Consider the following 18,068-nt stretch of genomic DNA (forward strand, 5'->3'; position numbering starts at 1 on the left):
CTACAAGATTATTCTGAACAAAGCTGACATGTTGAAATAGCAATACCAAATGAAGGGCATGGTTTAACCCTGAAAAATCCGCAGCTCCGTGACAACAGTCGAGTCAAAATACAACAGAGTCCTCAGGGCCATAATCTGACTTTCAATTCCTATTTAATTAGTTATGATGTGTTTTAAATGCTAGTAATACAGATATTGGAGGCTTTGTGCCGCAGTGATTCCAAATACTGTTACACAGCAAGATGGTAGGAAAGCTTTGATTACTGTTGGCACCCTGATGCACTGGCAACCTGTCTAGTGTTTGCCACATGGATATATTACTGAATGGGCCTAACAGGCGCATGCCCAGGGGCCCAAAGTGTGCGGGACCCCCCTGGCCTTCACCTGCAAAATGTCACTCAAATTAACACGTACTGACCGAAAAAGGACTCCGCATTGTCAAAACAACCACAAAGAGACAAGAAACACAATGAGACACAAAACAACCACAAAAAAGACATAAAACAACAGGGAGACACAAAACAATCACAAGGAGGCACTAAACAACCCCAAAGCGACATAAAACATCCACAAGGAGACACAAAACAACCTCAGTGAGACACCAAACAAATGAAAAAGAAACAAAACAACTACTAAGAGACACAAAACATTCACAAGAAGACACAAAATAACCTTAAAGAGTAACGAAATGACCACAAAAATACACGAAACAACCATAAAGAGACACAAAATGACCGCAAGAAAATATACAAAACCCTTAATAGATACATAAGGACTACAAAGACATGCAAAACCACCACCCATTGTCTCTGAATGCACCCATGCCTGTGCAATTAAAGATGATTTTCATTATTGTATAATTTGATGAACCAATACAAATTAAAAGTCCAATGTGACATCTTCAATTTCCTTGTTTTTTGTGACCAACAGTTCAAAACACAAAGCTATTCAATTTACCATCAAGAAAGACAAAGAAAAGTTTCATATTCTCACCACTGAGAAGCTAGAAATTAGTAATGTTTAGACTTTTTTTCCTTTTGAAAAGTGACAGTTGATTGCCAAAATAGTTGGCAAGTAATTTTCTGTCAATCAACTAATAATTTCTGCTCTACTTTCAGTGCTGGGAAAGAACTTTAATGGACAGTTTCTGTTGTTTCTTCCATTTAAAACGGGAACTAAAAAAGGCAGGATGAAATTATGTTTTCAAGCTATAATTGTGAAAGTACAATACAGAAAAAGACTGCGTGATATCATTGTCACTTCAAATAGTTGCTGCAATCATCGACTGAATCTCGTTATTTTTCATCAAAATTTCCCAGGTATTTAGCACTTTTAATAACCTACAAAGATAGTTAACAAACTAATGCTGATTCTCAGGGGAAATAACAGACCATGAATGTTTCATAAATACTGTTTCCAGATAAAGGCATTTATTTTTACTATAACACTATTTTTTTTAGTTCAAACACGAGTCTCTACAGTAGATGATGGAAATATGCCAAATTAAGAATGACTAGTTCTAAGATGCAACATAAAAACACACACAAAAAATATAATTCTCTATTTGTAACCATAACTATATATTTGTTGTGTAACAAAAGAGAAATTGAGCATGAGGTTAATTATTTATTTTATGAAGACAGAAGGGATGCTCTTTTCAGTAAAATGTTCTCTATTTATGTTGATTCTTTTAGATGAACATGAAAAATTTGAGTTATGTTTTATAAGGGGAACCTTGTTTTGTGGCAGGCTTTTGCTGGCCTGGGACAGACGGTAGACTGTTTTGTTTGGGGACTGAGCTGTAAGGTAGCAGATATTTTGGAATAATCACTTCAACTACACTGTATTGGTGTTTGGTAAAACCTTAGACACATGTTTGTGTGTGTGACAACTTTTTCACCGTTATTGGACTATAGTGATCTGCTCTTTTGCACCTAAGCAATGCCTAAAGAAGTTGGAGTTGAAGTTTTCTTTTAAAGAATGCAAAACAAAATCATAAATATGTGTCCACTAGACACAGAACAGAAAATAAATTTAAAAAAAAAAAAACTCAAAAAGCTAGGGGAAGATCCTTCTTATATGAAAGCCAAATCTGTACAAACATATATACATACATATACATGCATTCACACACACAAAGATATGGAAAAGCGCATGTCCTTATACTTGGACATTCTTATCAACCTGTACTAGTTCTGGACTTGGGGACATGAAAAATAAGTAAATAAAAAAGTTAAGTTGGAAAACACGTAATTTTCTCTATTGTGAATATATTCCAAATTGGTTGGTATGTCTTTCTTAAGCCATTTTCTGGTCAAAGCATTTTTATATGCCACAAACAACACTCTCATCAAGTATTTATCTCACTTAGCACAGTGAAGCTCTGAAAAATAATCTAATCTGTAAAGAGTATAACATGCTGAATCTTTTTTTAAATCCCTTTTTACCGGCTGTCTCAAATTACCTGACCCTGTTAATTTAGAGAACTATTCAGTTAGTTCTCCTCTTTTACATTACACTCATCATTTTGTCTCTGCTCTGAAGCCATTTGAATAAATCACCGAGGATAAAAAGAACAAAATGATCTTTTCTGGTTTTGATAAATGACCTAACTGAAAATTTACAAACCTCTCCAGCCTGGCCCCCCCCCCCCCCCCTCTCTCGGCAAAGCTGTCCAACGCACCGTTTCCTTTATTGTAAACAACAATGAAGTGTGATATTTGAAAAAACACAGATGCACCACCGGTGAACTACGAGCCACCAATCATTTGTAGTCTGTACCCAAAGCGGCTTTTGAATCCCTCCTTCTCTTCCCACCTCTTCAAATTCATTGGCTGCCAGGAGAGTAGCGACAATGTTTAATGCACCATGCGGTGTCCGGACTTCAGTCAGTGAGAGGAAGCGTTCTGTGTGCTTAGGGCTGTGTTACGTGCGGAAAATACTAAATCACCACTGCGCGTATATATTGAAGAAAATCACGCTCTTTTTTGACAGCTACGGAGCGACTTGTTCCAGGATGCGGGGTTGTTGCTGACCACCTCCTCAGCAGCTGTCTCTCTGTGTGTTTGTGTGTGTGGACTTTGACGGGAGGACGGAGGACAAGGACAAAATGCCACTACGGGAATCAGTCACTCAGCGCTGTTTCGGACCGGGGAAAAAACTGATCGCCCTTTTTTGAAAAAAAATAATCACTTTGGATCTACCGCACTACACATCTGGATTTCTTTTCTTCTTTCTCCTCATCATAGAGTATTTCTCCGAACAGTTTTCCTGTCATGAAGAACGGTGACTCACTGCAGGCAGAAGGCGAGTCGCTGCATCCTAATCAGACAGCGGAGAGGACTTCAGCTCATTGACATTACAGTCATACTTTTCTGGAGCACTTTTTTTTTATTTCCACTGCGCTGCACTGTAGCCTACGTGTGCAGCGGAGGCTTGTGGCTTTTCTCTCTGCACAGAGGAGGGAAAGAGGGGGAACGGGTGGTAACTGGTAGGGGATGAAACTCTCTCTGAACCCTGCTGGAACTGACTGTTTTTTGTTTTATACATTTTTTTGGACTATTACGGCAGTTTCTTTTGGTAAGTTTGTCTTTTTGTATATTTTTTCCTCCACTAGAAGCCCTTTCTGTTGCTCGTTTCCCAGCCTCTATGCATGCGGATGCAACAGCTTCTTCTACTGAGGACCGTTGAATTTTGCAGAGAGCTAGAGAGAGGGAGGGAGACAGAGGGCATCGGTGGAGAGAATTACACGGCTGTGCTGAGATGTTGGCAGCTCATTTCCGATTTTTTTATAAGGCTCATTGTAAATATCCGGATTATGCGGATTTGTTAATGCGTGTAAGAGGCTCATTTTATACACACTTACTCAAATAGCCGCCACAATAGGCCATCTTCACTTGTATGCCTTCTGCGGTGTTACCATATTATTAAAGTTGCCCTGTTCCAGTTTTCAGTCAGCATAATGTTTGAATGTGCCTCCATCACGCTATAGGGTCAGCTCGTGCATTGCACGTTAGAGATAGATTAAAAACAGGATGTTTGTAATGATACATGGAGTAAATAAGCTACAAGGGGGAATCGTAATTTCACTGTGTATCTGTGCTGCGCTGAGTGTCTTCCCAAGGTTAACTAATTGACAAGCTTCCCCCATAATTGTGGAGATGAATTACACATGAGCCCTGTTTCATTTTTGGCTCAGTGGTGGATCAGATTGTTTTACTGGCAGAATGTCTCCTGTAGCTTAGTCTGTTTTTATTTTTTATTTTATTTGGGTGTGCAATATACATTGTAACATTTTTTTTCTGTTTTCCTTCTTAGGTGGTATGAGTGAACACTTGCAATGACTATTCTGTTTGGAGACCGGATCGCGATTATTGCTCAGATGAGTCTGGGCGCTCAGCTGAATATAAATTAGGTGTTCAGCACCACAGATTGCTGGAAGAGGCAGAGGAAGAGAGAGACAGAGAAAAGACAATCCACTAATACAAATGCCAAGGCCTCACATGATGAACAGAACTCTTTATTTGATCCCGAATAATAGAAACACCAAATTTGAGCAAAGTATCAACAGGTCAAAGGAGGCGTAAACACAACAGATTATAGAAGCCTTTACAGAGTGGGGATGTATCTTTCCATTTTGTTTTTCCTCCTCTTATGGGCTCAAGCCCTGACATTGAAAAACTTGAATTACTCTGTCCCAGAGGAACAGGGTCCGGGGACAGTTATTGGGAACATTGCCAAAGATGCCAGGCTCGGACTTGAACAGGTTGGGCAGGGAGGACAGGGTAAGAAAGCCAACTTCAGGGTGCTGGAGAACTCGGCTCCGCATCTCATCGATGTGGACCCCCAAAGCGGACTGCTGTACACAAAGCAGCGCATCGACAGGGAAACCTTGTGTAAGAGAAACCCCAAGTGCCAGCTCTCCATGGAGGTGTTTGCCAATGACAAGGAGATCTGCATGATCAAAATAGATATTCAGGACATTAACGACAACTCACCCACTTTCCCCTCGAATGAGATTGATATTGACATTTCTGAAAACGCAGTGCCAGGGACACGCTTTCCCTTGACCAGCGCGCATGACCCAGATGCAGGGGAGAACGGCCTGAAAACCTATCAAATTACACGCGATGACTACAATCTCTTTTCCTTGGAGGTAAAATCCCGTGGGGACGGGACTAAATTCCCAGAATTAGTTATTCAACGACCATTGGACCGAGAAGAACGAAGCCATCACACCCTTATTTTGTCAGCCACAGATGGCGGGGAATATCCTCGGTCAGGTACCATGCAGATAAATGTTAAAGTTATAGATTCCAATGATAACAGCCCTGTGTTTGATCAGCCCTCGTATGTTGTGGAAATTCCTGAAAATTCCCCTCCTGGTAAAGTGCTGATTGATTTAAATGCCACTGATCCTGATGAGGGCAACAATGGACAAGTAGTCTATTCTTTTAGTGGCTATGCCCCAGAGAGAATCCGGGAGCTCTTTTCCATAGATTCCAGAACGGGGGTCATAAAGATTCAGGGTGAAATTGACTACGAAGAGAGCCCTGTTATTGAGATTGACGTCCAGGCAAAGGATCTAGGTCCCAATCCAATCCCAGGCCATTGTAAAGTCACCGTTAAAGTGCTCGACAGGAATGATAACTGGCCGTCTATAGGCTTTGTGTCTGTGAGACAGGGAGCCATCAGTGAGGCAGCACCCCCAGGCACTGTCATTGCTCTGGTCCGTGTCACGGACAAGGACTCAGGCAGGAATGGGCAGCTTCAGTGCAGAGTGCTGGGTAATGTCCCTTTTAAACTTGAGGAGAACTATGATAACTTCTATACGGTAGTGACAGATAGACCATTGGACAGAGAGGTGCAGGATGAGTACAATGTCACCATTGTGGCCAAAGACAACGGCATTCCCCCTCTGAACTCCACAAAATCCTTCACCGTAAAGATTCTGGATGAGAATGACAATGTTCCTCGCTTTACCAAGTCAGTGTATCTTCTTCAGATACCTGAGAATAACATCCCAGGAGAGTACCTTGGCTCAGTTCTGGCACATGACCCAGACCTTGGCCAGAATGGCACCGTGTACTACAGCATTATCAACTCCAATGTGAGTGGGGGTGATGTCAACACCTATGTTAATGTGAATGCAGCTAATGGAGCCATCTATGCTGTGAGGTCTTTTAACTATGAACAAATTAAATATTTTGACTTTAAGGTTCTTGCTAGAGACGCAGGATCTCCACACCTAGAGAGCAACGCTACAGTGCGCATTAGCGTTCTTGATGTCAACGACAACATCCCTGTTATAGTTTTGCCCCTGCTCCTAAACGACACGGCTGAAATCCATGTGCCACGCAATGTTGGTGTTGGCTACATTGTCACTACGGTGAGGGCGGTGGATAATGACTATGGTGAGAGTGGGAGGCTCACATATGAGATCTCTGATGGCAATGAGGAGCACCTTTTTGAGATAGATCCAGTGACTGGGGAGGTGCGAACGGCCCATCCATTCTGGGATGACGTGAACCCCATTGTGGAGCTGATCATCCGAGTATCGGACCATGGCAAGCCAACTCTAACTGCGGCAGCCAGGCTCATCATCAAGGCCTCCAACGGACGTCCTCCTGATGGACTGCCACACACAAAGGACAATCAGAACTGGGACATGTCGCTGCCTCTCATTGTGACTCTAAGCATCATATCCATCATGCTTCTCGCCGCCATGGTGACCATAGCGATCAAGTGCAAGCGGGAAAACAAGGAGATCCGTACCTATAACTGTCGCATAGCAGAGTATTCGCACCCTCAGCTGGGTAAGGGCAAGAAGAAGAAGATTAACAAGAACGACATCATGCTGGTGCAGAGCGAGGTGGAGGAGCGGGATGCCATGAATGTGATGAATGTGGTAAGCAGCCCTTCCTTGGCCACCTCACCCATGTACTTTGACTACCAGACACGCCTGCCACTCAGCTCACCAAGGTCAGAGGTCATGTACCTCAAGCCCACTGCCAATAACCTCAGCGTTCCCCAAGGCCACGTGGGATGCCACACCAGCTTCACAGGCCCAGTCACCAGCACTACAGACACACCTACTAACCGCATGTCCATCATACAGGTAAGAGAATTAGCACTCCTCTCCTTCACTGTTATGCCACCATTTTCAAGTCACAACCCCCTCAGAAAGCTTCCTATATCAACATTTGCCCTGTTGTTTTGTAAAAATGAAAAAAAGGAAGATAAGGACAGGCAGAGGCAGAGAGAGCCAGAAGCACAGAGAGAAAAGAAGAGAGGGAGGGGTGAGCATTAGAAGGATTAAACAGTCATTCTGGTGCTCTCACAGAACAGAGCCGGTGACATCGACACAAATCAGTTGTGCTTGAAATATGTCACGGCAGGCTTTTGAAATCAGTTTCCATGTAGAAATTTTTCATTAATCACTCAATCACTGTCGTTTCACTCCTGGGGAATAAAGAGTTTAGCCTGTGGCTGAGATCTAATCAGGTGTGTGGGGGTTTTTAGGACAATTTTAAAATTCATCCCACATAAATTTGCATGTCCAAATCTGATACAGATATACAGAATCACATACCTCTATAAATGCACCTGTGCACAATACTTACAAAAGCTATAATGAAATAACGTGAGTAAGGTTTCTCCAAATAGTGCGGATGCGTGTTGTTCAATCAGTTTAGCTCCTTGCGTTTAATTCTAGCGATGTTAATTCCTAGAGATTAGCAGATTCTACTTATTTTCACAGCTACTTTATACGTCTTTGTGTGGAGTACTTGGGTGCATAAGCCTCTAACGTGATAACTTCTCTGTGTCTTTGGCCTTAAGCCCATTAAAAGTCTGTCGTGTCAGACGCGGATTAGGGCCTGCTTAAGACAGTGGTATGTAACACTGAGGATAATGGGCAGTTGTAGCAAACCCTTTTTTTTGGATGTTAACTTATAGTTCAGCAATGAAAAATTATGTCCTTTAATTTGATAGAAATAATAAACAGTCCTCATTGAGTTTTGTTATATTTACGCCTGTCATTTGGCTCAATTTGAGAATGACATTCCCTCAGGTTACGTCCCGACGGACTGTAACTATTAGTCTCTCCATTAAGCTCTCCGCTGTCTTTTCTATCCCACTATTTGCGCTGGATGTGGATGTGATGATGACTGTGATCAAATGTGACGTGTTCCCACCAGGGAGGAAGGCCACTGTCTGTTGTTCCCACTCAGTCTGGGCCCTGCTTCTATTATGAGCCAGCTGCATAGGGCAAGGGTCAGCGCAAAGACCGTTAAGGCTTCCTAATCAGAGGGACAAAATAATTGCTGGTCCATTCTGCAGGCTGTTTCTCTGCTAATGTAGTGAATCGTGATGATGAATTTGACTGCACGGGGCTGTTGCACATCCATTTTGTGCACTTACTTTTCTCTCTCCCCCCCTTCTGACTGTCAAAGGGAACACAAGCAGGAACTGCAGCAACACATTCCTTAGTGTCTTGTTTACAGAGGGTCCCCTCGACGCATCAGGCGTGCAGGGTGCTCTGTTGTATTATTCAACAGAAACCTGTGTAGAGGGAGATGGCCTGAGGCATTAAGTTTCTTCAGAATCTGTACAGAAGCGTATCACTTCCCCCCCTTCCCCCGCCTCTGTCTCCTCTCTCAGTTCGTGTGGACAGTAAGTAACCCGAGTCAGACGAGAGTGGCTATGGGAAAAATGTCAGGAAACAAAGACAGAATTCCCCTTCCATCGATCCCAAGGCCTCTCAGCCCATCTGTCACTACAGTTGCCACAGGAGGAGAGGCTAAATAGGAAAAATAAATAAAAGAAAGGATAAAGCGGGAGAGCATATCGCCTGCTCAGTCAGTTTCACAAGGGCACCTTAGTGCTGCTGTCTTCATCCGCACCTAGTGGGGTTACTGTAGCTGCCTGCAACTCCCAGTCTCTTGCTGCTGGCCTCTAATGATGTTTTATAGTGGTGCACTGGCAGACAGGCTGGGCTTGGTGTCTAGCTGGGAGAGGGGAATAATATGAACATATCAGCAGAGCTCCGCTGGCCTTATCATTGTCACCGCCGTGCCAGCACCCGGCCCAGTGGAGAGCTTCATTTCATTTCTAAAGAGAATTCCTGGGATAAGGAGATGGATGATACGTAATGATGCCTAATTCCGCTTAAGGCGTTGAAGGGAATTACTTAGTGTGGAATCAAGGTTAAAACCAATCTGCTGCAAAATTCCTCAATGCTCAGGAAGAAGGGATTTCAGGAAATTGCTCCATAGAGTCAGCCTGCATGCGCCCACTCTGTCTTGAATTCGTTTTAGGATTTTTGTCCCACATTATGTTTTAACTCCAGCAGCTGTGCCAGTCTGTGGCCCACTGACTGGTTCAAAAGTTTCTCCGCTGCTTTCTTCCTACTTTTTTTTTTTTTTTTCGTGAAGCTGCCCTCGCTGTTACCAAACATTCAAAGACTGTGTGTCATTACTTTTTTACGGCCCATAATTTATCATATTGATTTGTTTTGATAAGTTTTGAGTGTAGTAATTTGATTCACCATGAAACCCTAATTAAACCGAATCCTGTCTCGGTGGGAGACCATCCATGTTAATAAGGTGCAGGTGGTACAGAGGCAAAGGGGGAGTCTGAAAGGCCATAAAAGCTGCCTTTAGGTGGCGGCATTCTGCCTTGTGTTGGGTGGCATTGAGATGAGGGTGTCAAGGAGAAAAGGGGCTCTGCTGACTTGACATTGTCACTTGTCACTTGGTAGGGAGGCTCCTGCTGCACTAATGAAAAATGTCAGACAGGAATACATTAGGAACACGTGGAATATAGAATATTTCTCTGGAATTGCCTGTATGACACAATTTTGTTAAAACTGTCTTGAGTTACCAAGAACACACTGAATCGATGAAAATGTGCACACATGTTTACTGCATATAAATTAGAAATTCAAGGCAGATTTCTCTTGTAACAATTGATAATAATCCAAAGTCTTTGAATGGATTCTCAAAGTGATTGGCAGCAATAAACCCATTGAGTGATTAAAAGGACGCTTAAAAAAAGGCAGTTAAGAGGTGTGACTGTGATCATTTAAGCAGCGCCTATACAATATAGGAGATAAAATGCTCGCTTCTTTGATCTGTTTAGGTTGAGCATGTGCATGCCAACAATGTAGCTGCAGCAGATGTTGAAAATGGGTGCTTCCAGGAATGGTCTTACTCTGCATAATTTAGGGAGATTGTGTGTGTGTGTGTGTGTGTGTGTGTGAGAGAGGGAGAGAGAGAGAGTGGGTGTAACGTCATTGTGCATTCCAGGCATGTGATTTAAGCCTTTAGCTGGCAGGCTCCGTGACAGAGCCCCTCTCTTTTATGAGCGGGACAATCTTGCATTTGTCCGAACCTTGAAACACCCTTCCTCCGAGAAACACACACACGTTCGTGCACACAAACACACAGATGCACATGTAACCGGGCTTGGGATGTTTTTACGGATTCTACCGAAAAGTCTTATCAAAGCCTCCGCTGTATATTGTATTGAAATTGCTCCCACACTTCAGTGGCCACTGAGGCAATGAATAGAAAAGCGCTCTTTATTTCATTTCTCTCTCTCTCTCCCTTCATCTTTAGATAACTGCTTTCCTCTGGAGCTTTCTATGGAATGAGTTTGGTAAACCTGTATGTACTGAGGCCCGCTTGCTGACAGGATTGAGCAGCTCAGCAACTAGATGCAGTCAGTCTCAACAGTCATTTATAGGAATGAGAGACAGTTCAAGAAGCCATTTGTAATTTGTGTACTTTTGTCCCCCAGTTGAGCTCTTCTGGGCTACTAGGCCAGATTTGTTTTATTTGAGCTTGCCAGTACATAAAAAAATTATCAGCTCGCCTTGGGGTGTATCTTCATATTTCCTCAAATAAACCTGCTGCTACTGTACATAACACTACATGCTGAAATGAATTATTAATAGCCAGTTTTATTTTTCTTCATCTCCCCCAAGCTCATATGATAAATACAACTGAGAGGAAGTGCAGTCAGACCACAAAACGTTGCTCTGGGGAACAGCAGTAAATTATGTTATCTCCCTATAACCAAAATAAAGAAATTTTGTCATTGAATGTTCCCTCTATTAGCTGTCATTAGTGGTATTTCAGTTTGCAGAGGGCTTGTTTTAGCACAGATACATCAGTGTGTCTTGGAGCTGTAGCAGAAGTGTAACGCACAGCACAAAACAGCAGCTATATTTGCATCCTCTTTCATTAATAAATCATAACATTTAACAAATCAAAGGGAAGCGGAAGATGTCACGATAAATATGAGAGGTCTCTGGCTACACATTTGTGAACATGGAGTGGGGGCAGAACACGGGGTGAAACAGAAGCTATTTACTCTCTGTAATAAGCAGCATTTGAGCATTCATTTACTTTTCTTGGGTGTGTTTGCAATGTGAGAGAAGATGAAGATGAATTTAGTAATATTAAGCCCATGCTCTCTTACTACACTTACTATATGTTGCAAAGACATTTTTTCAAGTTTTGGAAAGAAAAACTGAAGAAATCTGCTCCGGTAGTAATAAACACCACCAATGTCTTCATCTTTACCCTCATTTTTAACATTTTCTGTGGCCACTATCTCTGTGAAAACCATTAAACAGGCGCAGGGCTGAAAGTTCTTCAAAGATTTACACAATTAATAGTTCATTTGCAGAAACATATTAGGAGTGCTCAGAAAACTTTGTTTGAGATTGGAGGCAGCTGTGGAAGTGAATGTTTTATTTATCACAAGTTCTCAAAATCCAAGTAACCCTGCTAAATAATTGAGCATGTAGGTCCTTGACTTTGCCCACCACTAAACACAAGTTCCCCTGTAACTTAGAACAACTAATGTATGTTATTGCAATACTCACTATGTTGCAACACGAAAAACATTGTGGGTGACTAAAGTAGTTTAATAATATTGTGAACATACTTTGTCTGGTAGATTCCAGCTGCAGTGTGTATACATTATACTGGTCAAACACTAGACATCCTTTCACCCAGCTGTTGTTCATTCATTTGGACACAGCACTTTTCTGTTCTGCATAATTTCATTATTTTTAACCAACCCTCTGGCCTGGTAATGCAGGGTAACAAAGAGATTTTGTTTTTTTTTTTCAACTGTTGAGAAAGAGACAGGATATGAGAACACAAGTTGACCTCCCTGATAGCCAGATTGGCCGGACACATTAAACCAATTTGCTTGGTTGAATAGGAAGCAGCCTATTGGAGATGACATGGGCACGATAATAAGACTGTGGATTGTCAGTGGACGTTCTTTCGAGTTATTGTGCACTTTGTGTTTGCATGAGTGTGTTTGTGATTGGGTGGAAGTGAATGACCATAACTCATCTGCCTAATTCACTGACACCAGTGTTTCAAAATATCATGTCATACTGTCAGGTGATTTTGTTGTGGAGCAAGTCTTGTTGAGCTTGGTTTAGTTTCTGTACAGACTGGCATTTAAAGCGGTTTCAGATCAAGTCCTATCAGACAGACGCTGTAATTACCTTTTTATTCTATTCTAACAAGGCTACAAAGACTCTGACTTGCCTCACATTTGTGTTTATTGTGGCTGTTTCCTCTCATGACAATGTGTTTTGTTTGCTTGACCCTGCTAATACAGCAGGTTGCCAACATGTTGTATTTCAAATGCACACCTACTCACCTGGATGGATCTGTATGTTTTGTACCCGACAATCCTTTTACTGTAAGGTGTTTTTTTAACATAAACTCCTTCAATACATGACATTTTCTAGAAGAAATAGATTCTGACCAACAAGCAAAAAAAAATCTGTTCATGCCCCCAGTAGATTTTGAACCATTTTCCTTGGTGCTGTTGGCATTCTGCTCAAACAACTCAAGCACAAGGAGCCAACCTAGCATCAACAGAGGTCACAAAAACAAGAGAACAAAACATAACCTTCACAGTGGAGAAATCTTGCCATGTCCGTGTGCGTGTGTATGCATGTGCACACGCGCACATGCCCCTGTGCTACCACCAGCTGTGCTCTGAAGCACCGGTCTTGCTGGGTCCCTCAGATTGGAATGGGCTTCCCTGTAGGGCCTGCCTGCCCCCTGAGGCTCTTAGATCCCTCCTGGGATCTTTAGTCTTAACGTTTTGAGCAGCAGGGTGCTGCAGCTGCTGCAATAGACAGGTATATATGTATATATGAGTGACCTCACAATAATGTGCGCTGAGATGCACAGCACACACAGGGCTACATTGGCGTACATGGCATGACGATGTATTCTTTGAACTGCCAGCAGCTGGGTCTCCTTGCTGTAAATCAAACACTTTCAAAGTCAAACAAAGTGGAACTCGCTCTGCTGTGTCTTGGCACTGGTCCAATCTGAGAGAGCTTTTATTTCTGCCACATCTTCCTTCACTGTGCCCCCTAGGCATGTGCTGTAGAAACAACACGCAGCTCAAAGAATGAGTTATATGAATCTGTTCTCACCTTCTATCTCATTAGTATAAGAGAAATGATTTATCCCTTTCTCCCTGGATCTAACTCTCCTTGTCCTTGCCTTCTACAGTTCAGCACTTCTTCAGCTTCATCAGTAATGTGATTAATTGACTGCAGGGATATACCATGAATACCATCTTATTTTCTCTAATTTCACCTAACTACATGTCAAAACAAGCTACTATGAAGCAGGCTGCTTCTCCCTGCCCAATAAAACCACTGGAGTATATTACAGTCCAGAAATGTTGCAATTTGAGGAGCATTTTTCTAAACGATGTAATCCTGCCAGTGTATGTTTGCATGTTTGTGTGTGTCTGAGAAGGTCTGAAACTCTAATGGGAGAGATCCCACTGTCTCCTCTGTTTCTGCTTATATCTGTGGCACAGTTTGAAACCTGACTCCCATGTCTAAAGCCCTGTGTGTGTCTGAAGGGAATTGACAGCCACTGTGTTTTCGCAGTGGCTGTTATGTGTTTGTGGCAACAGAGGCGAATGAGTCGGCACTCTCAGATGTTATTGCCTAAACAAAAGGCCCCACTAAGTGGCGGGCACACAAGATTTGTCATCAAACGTTTGACAGTGGGTCCTCTCTTCAGGGTAGCAGTGGCGATGCTGAGTGCTAATGGCGTATGGAAAATTGTATATTTGGCCCAGTCTCATCTTTTTCTATTGTACTTCATAGATGTACTCAATTGGCCCCTCACTGGGTTCATGTCTTAGAGAGAAATCTTTTTGGGGCCTTTAGCATTCAGATCAATTGCTGGTTTGCTCTGTTTCTTATTGATTTTTCCTCTGTTTGGGACTGAAATACTGTATTTCATTATCTATCGCTCCAAGCATTGTTTAGTTTAAAAAAAAAAAAAAAAAAAATAGTGCTTGCTTTTTGCCCTCCACTCGCTCTTGCTCTGACTCTCTCCCTTTTGCCTTTCTTTCTCTCTGCTCTTGTCATCTCAGATAAGCGATGCAATTGCTCATGTTACTGACGACCCAAGCCAAATTCATAATGATGAGATTATCTTGTCAACAGTACAGAGTGTATATGTCTGCCGTATTGATCTGTGCACAGTCTTAATAAATGAAGTACCACGATGGAAGCGTTGGCTCAATGATAACTCTGAACACATCTTGCTATTTATACACTCGCGACGCTGCTGAGATGATGATGAATGGAACTTGTGTATTCTGCCTCCTTTTTTCCTCTTGTCTTTCCTTCCCTTCTCCTTTTCCTCAGATTGATGGGGCAAAACAGCCCCATCTCCCCCACGCACACATTGTCTGGAATGCGTCCTCTTTGAGGTCACGTTGACATGCTGAGTCGATGTTCTCCCAGGTGGAGAGACATGGTGCTTCTGTGGGAGGATCAAATCAGATAGACTACAGGGAAGGGAAAGCAGGGATGAAGAAATTACTAGCGCTGGAGCAGGGTGACTGTGTGTCTTTAAATGACTGAGGTTTGAAGGGGGGGGGGGGGTTATCTGCGCATTTGAAGAGAAGGTCAGCGGGGTTTAGAGCTTGAGATTATGTGTGATTGTTTCTTCCGTGGGCTAGCTGATTAATGCTAAAGCTGGCCTGACAGATTCTTAATGCACCATAGACACACTTAAAAGAGACTCAGAGGAGCCGGCGTCCAACACTTTGACAACGGAGCATTATTCTAAAGCTCATTCTGTCAGTTTTTACCTAGGTGTATGGACAATATCCTTCCTGTCTCCTATTCCTCCGTTCCCCGGCCCCTCCTTTGCTCAGATACCTCTGACCTGATACATATACAGTAGATAGGTCACCTTGAAGTGAAGCTGCACAGAGTCCATCTGCTGTGTGTGTGTGTGTGCGCGCGCAAAGAGAGACAGAGAGGGAGAACCCAGGTGTGTGTATGTGCACTTGTGCATGTATTGATATTAGACATATGTGCGCTCACATTCAGTGCGTCTGTGTTTTGTGTGTTTATATATCTGCATTTGGCCTTAGTTCTGGGCTTTGGGGAAATATCAAAAATCCTTTCATCCACGGAACGACTCCTCCTCTATCAATTGAAATGGAATAATTTTGTTCTTTTAATGTTGTTGTTCACGATCCCTCAGCTTCAGTTGTGTTAACCTGCAAACCACATTTTGTGGATGGTTTGTTTCAATAGCAAATTATCAAATGCTTGTTTCTTCAGTCATATTGTGCACAAATACTGGAGAAGAGGGCTTAATAATATCAGTTTGAAAGCAAATTAAAGGTGTGTTTTCAGCAGCCTGAAAACAGGTTGATGATACTCCATTTTTAGATTGCAAGGCTGCAAACGCTCAGATTTTCTAAAGAATTAATTGTAGATGCTGACTTACTGTAAATGACTATTGCTCATTTGGCTATTACCCTAAACACCGAAAAATACAGACTTTTGTTCAATTGGTTCTGTAATGGATTTTTGTATTGTAGTTTGCTTAATCATATTGTTTCATTCAGTTGCAATTAATTATATAAATTCCATCATCTAACATAAAACCTATTTTTTCTTAAAAAGTGCTTTCTGCTTTTATGCTCTCTTGCTGAGAGTTAGATGAGGAGATTGATGAGTGTATCTTAGCAGTTTCATCAAGTCTGCTACGATACAATTTTAATATGATTCAGTGGTACAAGGTACTGACACTAGGCAGCTAACAGCATTTGAATGTTCAGTGCAGAGGTGCACTTGGACAGAGATGGTGACATAGACATGCCATGGGAACTTCAAAATAAGGGTGTATCTTAAAGATGACGATATGTATCAGTGGTTCATTTTGCAAATTGGATATTGGATTGTTAATCATGGAATCAATATATCCAGATTGATTTATCGTCCCGCTCCTGTCTACAGCCACCTGAAGTGACAGTCAGCATTGATTAGGATATAGCTTAGCACCAATTCTGGAAACCAGCAGATACAGCGAGCCTGGCTCTGTCTGAAGTAGGGTTGGACGATATTGAAATTTCCTCGCTGATAGTACTGCTTTAAGAAAAACAACAAGACAACAATGTGCAAAATTATCAGCCAAAAAAAAAAATGTCAGTGAAGAGATAAGATGTAAAAGAGAGAGACTCACTTAGATATACACTTAGAATATGCACTTAGAATATGCACTTAGAATATCTATAGACTGAAATATGCAACACTCAGAAGTGGCCACATTGTGTAAGGAAGCTAATTACAGAGAGATCAAATCAAGGTCGTTTTTATTTAATAACATGTTGAACAACACTGATGTATAGAATGAGGATAACAGATACAGACCTACTTTGCGAAAGCCTGGGTGAGTAAGGGTTGATCTCTCACAATAGGTTGAGTTTCAGTCCTGCTGCTCTTTCTGGGTGGCAGACTTGCGTATCTGATGCCTTTTGAGATGGGAGTGGAGATTTGTGGTGTTTCCATCTTTAGTCCTTACTAATTTATTGCACAGCTTCCAAATCACCTCTTTCACATTCTCTGGCTGTCCTTAATATAAAGAACTGTCAAACTGAGAGTGGACATCTTCTCTGCTGAACACGTGCATTTACCAAACTGTCAAAAATATTGCTTATATGTTATTATAGGCTTCTTGCTCAGTAGTTAAACTACGTCTGTGCTCGTTGGTGACATTCATGCATGCATGTCTTTAAATTTACAGTAGGGCGGGCCTCTTACCTCTGTAACAATTTTTAACTTTTGGGCTGAGTTGGCTTCGGATAAATGAGGGTGAAGCAAGGTCAGTGCTGACTCAAGACTTCAGTTAATGGCAAAACTGTTGTAACTATTGATGAGCAAGTGCTGAATGATTAGTAGCATACACACTAAGATCACACACTGCACCCTTTACTTTCTTTGCACTGCTTCCCTCCCAGTTTCAATGGTATATATTTAATTCTGCATCAAGTAAAGTCCTCCGTCTCCCATTCCTCTTTTACTTTTTTCCCCAAAGTTTAAATATTTTCCCATATCAATAATCATAAGACTGGTCCCAGCTGCACGCTGCCCAGACCAGCTGCTTAAATGTGTCTACACAAAACGTCTCAAGTAGTGAGGGAAAACAACAGTGCTATTTTAGGAGAACTGGCAAACTGCTGTGTTAGGGTTTTTTGTGTGTTGGAATAAATATCTATGCCAAAAGCTACAGTTATCATTTACTCCTGGGGCTAAACTGCCACAGATGTGGATCGTGTTGATAGCAGTACAAACGTGCTGTCTTGTGTTGCCCTTCCTCTTCAGAGCAGAAAAGTTTCCTCCGAGACAGCAGCTGAGACTGAATTGGCTGCCGAGCTGTTGTCACGGTTGTATTTTTAACAGTTAATGCTGGTAGACAGAAAGAAGTAATATTGCAGAAGATAATTGCAAACATAACTGGGCCTGTAATACTTGAGTAAGATTAGAATGTGAAGTGCTTCATGCCCTTTTCAACTGGAGTAACAAAAACACCTTTTTTTTCAAGGAAAACAGAGATGGGTTCACAACCTGCTCCAGTCAGACTCTTTTTGTCTAGTGGACTGTGATTTAGAATGTTATTTTATTCACGTCCAGGTTCAATTTAATGATTTTTTTTTTGGTCTGGTTTGTCTAGCATTGACTGCCAACGCCTGAA

The 18,068-nt window shown here is 42.0% G+C and overlaps 1 protein-coding gene across 3 annotated transcripts in view; it reads left to right on the top strand.

Annotated features, from left to right (window-relative positions):
* Positions 1-2,914: 2,914 nt before the first annotated feature.
* Positions 2,915-18,068, top strand: part of pcdh17 (protocadherin 17) — a 73,448-nt gene continuing 58,294 nt past the window's right edge. For 2 of the 3 annotated variants that reach the window (XM_042492722.1, XM_042492732.1), the window contains exons 1-2: positions 2,915-3,579; positions 4,318-7,117. In XM_042492722.1, coding sequence (XP_042348656.1) covers positions 4,622-7,117 — 2,496 coding nt within the window. In that variant the 5' untranslated portion in view covers positions 2,915-3,579; positions 4,318-4,621. The remainder of the gene's footprint in view (positions 3,580-4,317; positions 7,118-18,068) is intronic. The other variant, XM_042492739.1, reaches the window with a different exon arrangement.

Source organism: Plectropomus leopardus, chromosome 1 (assembly GCF_008729295.1).
Source record: "Plectropomus leopardus isolate mb chromosome 1, YSFRI_Pleo_2.0, whole genome shotgun sequence".
Classification (NCBI taxonomy): Eukaryota; Metazoa; Chordata; class Actinopteri; order Perciformes; family Serranidae; genus Plectropomus; species Plectropomus leopardus.